The sequence below is a fragment of the Siniperca chuatsi genome, linkage group LG4 (assembly GCF_020085105.1).
Source record: "Siniperca chuatsi isolate FFG_IHB_CAS linkage group LG4, ASM2008510v1, whole genome shotgun sequence".
Lineage (NCBI taxonomy): Eukaryota > Metazoa > Chordata > Actinopteri > Centrarchiformes > Sinipercidae > Siniperca > Siniperca chuatsi.
This window is the reverse complement of record NC_058045.1, coordinates 30,356,574-30,367,196: the sequence shown is the minus strand read 5'-3', so window position 1 is coordinate 30,367,196 and position 10,623 is coordinate 30,356,574. Positions and strand designations below refer to the sequence as shown.

The window sequence follows — 10,623 nt, the reverse complement described above, 5'->3', positions numbered from 1 at the left end:
AGTTCACATTTGACAGATAAACAGCCATATTCTACTAATGAAATTTTGATTTCTGGGGTAAAAAGTAAGATGTGACTCCCACCAGGACAATGAAGAGGCAATCAAACATTGACTGAGAAAGCGGGTTACATTTGCATTTAGGCTGAAGTGTTTATCCAGAGGAACTTACAGCAGCAGAATGAGCCTCGAGCTCCTCGATCACCAGCCTCACAGACGACCAGCAGGAAGGACGAAGATGGCGCAAACGCCCCCGTGAGCCTGACAGGAGACAGGTGTTAATGAAACAAACACAGAAACAGAGAAAATAAAGACGTGGTCTGATGAAAACCGAGTCCTGTCCGACCTGTGGATTATATATTTCCCTTTATGGAGTCATGCTTTAATCCTTGCACGGAACTGGTTTTTCCAATTGATTTCCCATGTGTTAATCCAGGCTAAGACCCTGCATCAAATGCGCCTTTTCAGGACAGAAAATAGGTCAAGTGTCCAGACGTTGTCTTGACCGGCCTCCGTATCCACACCTTCATTTGCATTTTTGACTTTTCATAATTACATGCCCAATTATCCCCTGCTTGGTGGCCCAGTTTGCATGGCTGCCTCCAAATTAAGTCGAAGCAAACAGGCTGATTGTCTTTTTTTCCCCCCAGAGGAGCTGAGCTGGAGGTCGAGAAGACATCAGAACAGGATCAGAAATACAAAATGTGGAATATTTACATGTTTTAACTGCTGCCTGTTAAATAAAATCTTTGACTATGGCTTTAAACTCAAAGTCAGACTTCAGATCGACACAGTGGGGGAGGAAGTATTCAGTTGTTTAAGTAAAAGTAGAATACCACAGTACAAGTGTACTCAAGTGAAAGTTCTGTATTTAAAAATGTACTTAAACTTTTACTTAAGTACAAGTACATAAGAATTATAAGCAAAATGCACTTTAAATCACAAAAGTAAAATTGTACATATTATACTATAATACAAATATTTTGCACATAAAATATTAATCTGGTTTAATTTGCAGGTTTAAGATCTCCAGTATCTCATCTCTGAGACTATTGCCTCGACCCTGATACTATGGAGCTGAATGGAATTTGTTTTGCAGTGCTCAAAGCTTAAATTACATTTGGAATTTCATTATATAAATAAACAATTATGGAGGCTGTGCCAACAGAGTAATTAAAAGAACAGGTCCAGTGTGTAGGATTTAGTGGCATCTAGTAGTTTGCAACAATTTGAATACCGCTCGCCTCACCCTCCCCTTCCCCTTCCAAGAGTGTGGGAGAAACTACGGTGGCTGTGAAACTCGCAAAGTTTGGTTTGTCCGTTCTGGGCTACTGTAGAAACATGGCGGTGCAACATGGCGACCTCCATGGAAGGGGGCCCGCTCCCTCTGTAGATATTATGCGCTTATTCTAAGGTAACGAAAACACAGCAATTTTTATTTTCAGGTGATTATACACTAATGAAAACATACTTATGAATATTATATTCCATTTCTGCCAATAGCTCCTCCTAAGTGTTCCACACTGGACCTTTAAGGAGATGCAATAATACATTTTTAGTGTGGATTAAAAATATGCAAAGGTTATTACATTTGCAAATTAACAATTGACTTAAATAGTGAAAGAAGAATGAAGAAGAAAGAACATAACAGAATGATTTTTATTCATGTAACCACAATTTCATGAAGCAAAAATGTTCCATTAAAACAAGCTTTTACAAATTTGTGTATTTTGTAAGCACGAATGACATAAATGTCAACATTAAAGACAAAACAAAAATAAAAACCGTGTTCATGTTGGAGGTTTACCGGGAGGTAAATCAAACCATTACTCAGATTGATATTCTCTGATATCAAAATTTTATTTGACAAACACTGATGTGTGGTTCCCGTTTACTCACAAAATCTTTGTGTCATTCAGATCCAAACGTACAAGTCTACCAAAATATCAAACAACTGTCTAAAGAAGCTCTGGAGGCCCACATATGAACTACATATCAGGTGTACATATGGATATATTATTTTAAAAATACATCTCTCTCTGGGTCTTTTGTTTTTTACCCATTTAAAGCATTTAACAAAGCGTTTATAAGATGACCACACTCCCCCGAAAACATAAAATAAATACTGATCAGGTGGCAGATAATAAATACTCAGTCTGGGAAACTTTAAACAGGTTCCACAAATACAGGATTCACTCTTTGTGGTTGTATTGTACTTATATTTTAGACATTACCCCAAGATATTTTAGATCTATCTAAAGCTTTCGAATTTAGCCTACAAGATATTACATTACTGGTCAAGTTGACTTTACTCTATAATATTCAAATGTAATAAGCATGGCGTATGAAAGTGGTAAAAAAAAATGCAATAAAGACGTTATGCAACTGTACAATTACAACTGTCATGTAATAATAACAGCTACATACAGTAGTTGGTAATGCTAACAAACTGTAGCTAGCTAGGTCACACCTGGCAATGCAACAAAAATTTCTGACATCCCCAATGATACGGACTTTGATGCTGCTCTACACTTTTGTTGTGTGAGCTAACATTCGCTTCACTAACTTATAAAACAAACTATCGTTAGCTTAACATACTGACAGGATGAACTAACGTTGGCATCGAGGACTGACACAAAGAGCTAATGTTAGCTTCACGAAATGACAAGACAAACCCAACATTAATGTCAATCCTGTTTAACTGACAGCTGGAAGAAAGTAGATTAGTCGTAATCTATTATTCAGATGGCAAAAGTTTTGGTCTGTAGAAAAATCAGACAAACCTAGTGCGGAGAAGCTAAACAAAGTCGTAAAATAAGTTTTACGATTTTATACTTGAAATTAACTGTAGCACTTTGTTAATTGTAATGTCAAGTGCAAACCAAATGTTTGTGTTATTATTCTAAATATTTTTGAGATACTGAGATAATTAAATTGACTACATATTGTATAGGCACCACAAAAACACAACTTCTGACCTAAATGATTAACTCACGATCCTGTACAAACCAGCTGAAAATAATCATTAGCAGCAGCTGCTCTCAGCTTCGTTAGTGTTCACTCTGAACAACACAGTGGATGACTACATTACATGATATTATATCTGTGAATGGGAACTCTTGATATTATTTAATGTTTTTGATTTTGGAGTTTTGCTCTGGTTGGTTTCCGTGGCATGCATTTGAAGAAATACTGAAGTGGGCTTGTAACTAAGGTGACGTCTATATTGTTGAAATGTATCAGTTTGAAGGTCAGTGCAGTAATGAGCTGGGTTTGTTGGATTTTTAATTAATACAGAAATTAGTGTTAATACAGATACTGTTTGAGGTGATGGGGTAAAAAAGACACTTTACAAAACAAGTCTTGCAATAAAAACTATGCAGAGATATATGATTGCATGAGGGGTCTGACTCATCTGTAGCATCGCTCTGATTGCCCATTGAACATTACACCTGTGAGAACGCTTCACTCTTGCTTTTGTTTAATTGGTGACAAAAGTTGCGATCAGTGCTGACATGGTTTTTATGTAGGATCTCAGAATTGACCATTAAGTCTCTGGGAAATATAGTCTCCAATCCCAGCCTCACACCTGGTTTTTACAGTAGTTTCATCTGATAAATGAGACGATGTTTGTGCTTTTTAATGCTTTAAATTTTGAATGCCTAAAATATAGTGTTTGATCAGTCGACCTTTTACACATCTTCACAGAAGAACTGTTCTCTGATACTGTCGACGCCGGTGAAACCGTTTCAGTTTGGCTCAGATGAACAGATTTAGCTAAACTCAGAATGCTAATGTTAAACCGCAGATTACTGAATATCGTCACCAGCTGCCCTTTTCAGCTTTTTGACTTAAAACTTACAAACACGGTTATAAAGCGTCACCAAATAGTCATAAAGTGTCATTTCAACAAAACAAAAATAACTTTTGGGGATTAAACATTTCCCATCTTTCACATATCAATTTGAAAGAAAAATTACACAGCCCCTGGCAGATGAGTTAAAAATATTATCTTTTTTAACAGTGACTATCAGCAGACAGGTGAGTCTGAGTCTGTCGGAAGATCCAGTTTGGATAAAGTTGGTGAGAACGCAGCTATTAGCACGTGGATTTTATAAAATTTCTCTGGCGTTGTTGGATAGGATTTACAGTGATTATCTGCTCTCTTTGGAGGCTCGGCTCTACTCCTGCAGGGTGCTCTTGGACATGAAGTTAAGTCCTTCTTCCTTCAGTCGGGCCAGCGCTGGCCTGTAGATCTCCTTCATCATCGGAACCACCAGTCCCTTCGTACTGATTTCACCTGCAGAGAGAAAACGCACAGATTTAAGTTCAAACTTCAGATCAGGACATATTTATCAAAAAAAAACCTCACCGAACACCCTTTTTAACTTTCGAGGTAGCCGTCGGTTTCAGTTCATTTTAGAACTTACAGCAGTTTACACATCACAGTGAACAAAGCCTGACAGGACAAGCTAACGTTAGCTTCACAGACTGACAGGACAAGCTAACGTTAGCTTCACAGACTGAAAGGACAAGCTAACATTATCTTCACAGACTGACAGGACAAGCTACCGTTAGCTTCACAGACTGACAGGACAAGCTACCGTTAGCTTCACAGACTGACAGGACAAGCTAACGTTAGCTTCACAGACTGACAGGACAAACTAACGTTAGCTTCCCAGACTGACAGGACAAGCTAACGTTAGCTTCCCAGACTGAAAAGACAAGCTAACGTTAGCTTCACAGACTGACAGGACAAACTAACGTTAGCTTCACAGACTAAAAAGACAAGCTAGCGTTAGCTTCACAGACTGAAAGGACAAGCTAACATTAGCTTTGCAACCTAAAATCAGTAAAATCTTTTAAATCACATTCCAACGTGTGTCATCTGCTTTATATTAGCTTTATTATTATTGTTTTTATCTTATATAATTGTTGGGTATTTTATTTCCATTTTATTTTTGTATTATTTTTAAATTGTCTGATTTTATTTGCCTCATTGCCTCCTGAAATGTATTAAATCCTTGTTCAACCATGTAAAGCACTTGGTAACTTTGGTTTGAAAAGTGCTGTGTAAATAAAGTTACTACTTATTATTGTTATTATTCATATAAGGACAAACTAACGTTAGCTTCACAGACTAGCAGAACAAACTTCTTTGATTATTTTTAAAAACCTTCCAAAAATTCACTGTAACAAATAAAATAAAAAAATTCCACATGCAATAACTGCACTTAAATCAAATATATCATTAAGCCTCTAGGTTCCCTGCACAGCCTAGTACAGCTTTTGTAGTTTCCTTTTATCATATTGAACTTCACTATATTTTATATTGTGTCTTTGGTATTCACACTTTTACAGTTTCTTTGTCTCGTTTAATTGTGGTTTTTTTGTTTTATTTAATTCAACTTCAGAGACAGGAACAATCTTCCCGACTGATGTCACTGACCATCAAGGACCATGCGAGCAGCAATGGCTGCTGGGTATCCTACAGTCTTGGCCATGGCGGAGAAGCCGTTGGGGTCGCCGTACACCACCAGGCTAATGTGTTTGGTCTCCAGCTCGCCAGTTGGGTGGCGAAGCCCCACGTCGTTCCTCATGATGATCATGTCTCGCTCGCCCTTATCTGACCACGGGGAGAGAAGTCATTTGTAGTTTATGTATTGCATTTAGTACTTGTGTCCTTCTGATTTGTGGTAATAAATGGGCTTGTGTCTCACCGAAGAAGAGTTTGACTTCCAGATGTTTTGCCAGAGCAGCCAGCACGCTGTCAGCGTGAGGCACCAATTCATCGCTCAGCATCCCAAACCTGAACACAAAGACAAAAAAAACACGACTTTTCCTCACAATAGAATAACCTTCACAAAGCCATTTTAAAAGCTTTAAAAGAAAATTACTCTGCAGCGCTGCGGCCCACACATCCTTGGCTGAATCTAAAGAGATGAGCAGTTGCTTTTTGTCGCTGCTTTGCTGGTGAATTGAATAAATTAACAAGTCATTCAATTTGAGCTGCGAGCACGTTGGCTTCTTACTCTTAACGACACAGATGGAATGTTTCCAACAGTTCCCTTTACCATCGGAGGAATTTACATTTCAATGCCAGTGTGGCCCCTTTTCCCAGAACAATGACAGCACGGAGCCTTGGTCTTGAGAGACCCTTGGAAAAGTTGATTTAAATTGAAGAGTGTGCACACTACACCACTTCAGGTGTCCTCATTAGAGAGGGAAGTGAAAAGTGTGCAGAAGAGGAGCAGCCTTGTCCTTGTTCTCAGCCTGCCATCCACAGCACCAACGCTAACTTTGAAGAGCAGCACATGTCAGCATCTACCTCATCTGCTCAGAGCCGAGCAGCACAGACAAATGGGACGTCCAGAGAACTTGCTTAAAAGTACATTATGCAGGATTTGGACCGTTTCTTAGCACCAAATGACAAATTGCTTGATAGAAAGGCAATGGAACATTTCAGAATCTTCATATTTTTCGTGGTTCTTGCGCCGAGTAGTCTGCCTGTTATAGTAACTATAGTAACAGCATGAGAAGACGCGCTCCGCTGTAGTCAACGTTCAGTTTGTCATTTGCTAAGCGATAGTTATACATACACACATACATACAAAAATGCCTTTCGTCCCGGGACGACGGGAGCCTTGGTGTCACTGCAAGTGAAAAATAATAAAACAAGATCTACAATATTCAAACACTAGGCTATTTTATTAGGTAGTTATTTTAACTCTTAAGGAAAATACCATGGATGTAGTAGGTTGTAATTAGCAGCAGTAAGCAGTAACTTACAGGCGAGTAAACACAAGTAGTTTTTGTTTTGAATGATTTCATTTACTTACTTGTGCCGAGCAAATGAAGCTGCACTGGAAACATCCATTCTGAGGAAAAGTTGCAGTGCATGCAGCGGTCAAGCTCATCTAATAAGCTAGGCTATGAAAATGTGGATAAGCAAGCTTTCACTTCCTGCAGGCGTTGTGCATGCAGCACAAGCTGACAAGTTGATTACTTGCAAATGCATCACAAATAAAGAAACTGTCAGAAGAGTGAGCGATGAACGAAAGGATTATTTGCTGCCTTTTCACCTCTATTAGTTAACGTTAGCTAGCTACAGAGTGCCACTCAAAGGCTACTGGCAACTTTTAAGGTGGAATGTTTTCTTTCATGTCACTCAATGCAGGAGTTGATGTCGACACCTTAAATGTGAAACCCTGCGATAAAATGCCACATGGTTTTTCTGTGTCTCCTCGTTAAAGTGTCCGAGTGAAACAAGCAGACTTGCGATTCAATCTGCGTTGTGGAATGTCACAAATCGCTCTGTTATGCTACTTTCATTCACCCGCCACAGTGGCTGGTAGGTTGAGCAAGTTCACCCGCAACTACACAAAATCACCCGGGTGGTTGGCGGGTGCTAATTTCCACCCCTGACAGTTACCTAGCAAAACAGGGATCCATTTAATTCCTATGAACTATGGACTGTAAATAAGTGAAATAAAGTATATTTTCCTAAACCTACTACTTGTAATGGACACAAAAAGCTGAAATAACACCATCTGTTGAAGCTGCTGCAGTTTCCTTTTGAAGGCATTGCAACCTTCCTATCTGTTACACAGTTTGCCGGCCAACCTGAAAACGTTAAGCCCTTTTTTCTCAACTTCACTACTGTAATTACTGCTCTCTGCTTTTGTAGGGCACTGGACTTTCATGACTCTCCAGATGTTCGCAGGTGTTCCATGACTTCACATTAGATCCTAGAGGGTTACGGTTCAGCATTACTACACAGAGGTTCAGAGAGAAGCGGTTTTCCTTCCGACATGCCTGCACTCGAGTGGGAATCCTGAATAGTGTTTTTAGTCTCTCACCATCTCAGGGTGTCCATCCCGAAGTCGTCCTTCCCGATGCGTTCGTATACGGCTTCTTCAAAGGCCTCCTGGGAGATAGAAGAGGACAATCCCATCTGCATACAGAGGAGCTCTTTCTGTAGAGAGGATAAAACAGATCACAGTTTCTCTTTTTAGGTCCTCCAAACACATCCAAACACTTTCAATGGCACATGTGGTTTCCTCTTATACCTACAATGTCTCCTATAGTTCTTCTTCAGCTCCTGGGTCTGTCTCCTTGCTACCTTCCAGTCTGTCTCCTAGCTCCTCTTAACTCGCAGTTTGTCTTCTAACTCCTGTTTAGCTTCTATAAGGTCGCCTAGCTGCTCATGGGCTCCCTGTCCATCTCCTAGCTCCTCTTTAGCTCCTAGACTGTCTTCTACTCCTCTTTTTATTCATGGAGATTAGACACTTCAAGAAATACAGGCTCAGAGGCAAACGTTTTTAGATGCTGTTTATCCTTTTCTTTTTGCATCTCATTTCCAAATAAAATATATTTGTATATGTGTTTTCAGAAAGACAAGTGATGGGATTTAAAATCACTTATCATGCTTTGATTTCTGATAAACATATCTTGAACATGCAACTCTGTGGTTCTCTTTCATCTCAAAAGGATAAAAGACCACAAATATCTGCTGTAAACTCTCTATCAGTGCCAGAAAGCCTTTGTTGCTGCAGCCTTGATGTTGACAAGCAGCTATTGACAGTAATAGATTCTTCAGCAAACCCACTTCCATAGTAAGAGCTGCAAAATAGCTCGTTTTATAAAACTGAATGAAAGACTGGAGAAAGAAGCAGGAGGCACTGCTCAGAGGCTGCCTTTCAAACAGGTGTTTGGATGATTTCATCATCCCTTTATTTTACACTGAATGGATCCTCAGTGGATCCGCTTACCCAAGTGTGGTGCAGGATGGGACAGGGCTCGCTGTTGATCAGACCCAGTTTGACAAACCCACTCATGGCCTTCGTGAAGCCCTATGGGACAGAACGAGGGCTAAACTGAGTCACAATGAACACATTTATGTGGACACACAAAAGATACTGAACTCAGGTTCAGGCAGGAAAATATTTTTTGTGTTTCTACTGTGCACTTTTGTCTAACTTTTACAAACTGTTCAGCGATGGAAAATCTAATTGTAGTTACAGTTTAATTTTAAAATTACAAGGACACACATTTACACTGATGATGACATCTTTGTCCTGCACATGATCACATGTAAAAGTCCAGTTAGAGATGTTAATAACCACAACAAATCTATATTACATATCTTCTTATAAGATTCTGATACATTTTCTTTTCATGTTTGAAATAATAGAGATGGAATATGATAATAGTTTGATAAAGTTCATTGTGCATTAATGCAGGGAAACAGGACAGCAGCTTATCGTGACACAGATAAGGAAGTGCTGTAAATACTTTTCTTCTTAATGTCTTTGTATCTTCATCAAATAAGTTGGGAAATTCAAATAAAAAAATGTTCACCAAGAAAAAAGAAACCCAAGGGTTAATCCCTGAACCCTAACTAAAGAAAACAGGGTTTCTGGTTTACATGACCAGAAATCAGGTTTGTGGACGAGAAAAATCTTTTCTTGAATATGCCGCTATCATGAGAGTTGCAGACATGATCTTGACTCTGTGAACTTATATTTTGCATAATATATTTGCATTTGAGCTGTCCACAACCTTATTTCGGTCCAGATAGAATCCTTGTAAGTACGGTACTTCTGTTCTTCATTTCAAATCAGAAAAGACATGCAAGTGTTGCATTTTCTCCAGGACACATGGAATAAACTAACTTCCTGCTGGAAAAAAAAAATGTTGATCAACAGAAAATTAATCTGCAACTATTTTAATCATTGATATTAAATATTGAAGTCATTTTTCAAGGAAAAATGTCAAATATGACTTAGTTTCTGTGTCGATTCGCTGCTTTCCTCTGTTTCACATCATTGTAAACTGCATATCCTTGGCAGTAACTTGGGCTGTGGGAACCTGTGATGGGCATTTCTCACTATTTTCTGCCATTTTATAGACAAAATGATTAACCAAGAAATAATCTGCACATTAAATCGATAATAATTCTTAATTTCAGCCCTAACCAACTTAAACTCAGCAGACAACAAGCAGGTTAATTAAGTAAAGATGAAACTTCTTAAGTCAGTGGTTGTCTCCCCTGTGTGATTCTTAAGGAAAACAACTCATTTTAAAGCCTGTGTCACTGCTGACAGCCAATAGTTTAAGTTTGAAGGGTCTGTGTGTGTGTGTGTGTGTGTGTGTGTGGTACCTTGAAGCGCAGTGTTCCTCTGACCAGTGTGTGTGCTGTCTCAATGCCGTAAGGCTCAGCGTACTTGGTGCTGTCGCGGTTTGGAAATCCCTCCAGGTTGAAACCAGGAAGGAAATCCATCGGCATGCTGGATTCCATCAGAGACCCGCCAGCCGGGATGCTCACCACCTGGACAAGACACACACACACACACACACACACACACACATTCAGTTTCTCCTCTTGATTTAAAGCAGAGCAAATTTACAGGATTTATTTTTTTTTGCATATTAAAAATGTATGGTCCTTGGAGGCCTACGTACCTCGTTGTCTCTGAGGAAGATGGCGGGGCTGATGGTGTTGAGGAGGACGCCGTACGGACTCCAGCTGAACTTGTAGCGAAGAGGATTGTCTGAACATTCAGGAGCAGGAAGACCGCCACAGAACGAGCTGTAGGACTCCACCTGGACGACAATTCATTTTCT

The 10,623-nt window shown here is 39.3% G+C and overlaps 1 protein-coding gene across 6 annotated transcripts in view; it reads right to left on the bottom strand.

Moving 5' to 3' along the window:
• Positions 1-1,638: 1,638 nt before the first annotated feature.
• The window catches only part of aass (aminoadipate-semialdehyde synthase), a 36,435-nt gene continuing 27,450 nt past the window's right edge, over positions 1,639-10,623 (bottom strand). For 5 of the 6 annotated variants that reach the window (XM_044192195.1, XM_044192192.1, XM_044192193.1 and 2 more), the window contains 7 exons: positions 10,462-10,602; positions 10,160-10,327; positions 8,769-8,849; positions 7,857-7,972; positions 5,718-5,806; positions 5,447-5,623; positions 1,639-4,297 (listed from right to left, as the gene is read on the bottom strand). In XM_044192195.1, the coding sequence (XP_044048130.1) occupies positions 4,179-4,297; positions 5,447-5,623; positions 5,718-5,806; positions 7,857-7,972; positions 8,769-8,849; positions 10,160-10,327; positions 10,462-10,602 (891 nt within the window). In that variant the 3' untranslated portion in view covers positions 1,639-4,178. Of the gene's footprint in view, positions 4,298-5,446; positions 5,624-5,717; positions 5,807-7,856; positions 7,973-8,768; positions 8,850-9,558; positions 9,678-10,159; positions 10,328-10,461; positions 10,603-10,623 lie in introns of those variants that run through there. The other variant, XM_044192197.1, reaches the window with a different exon arrangement.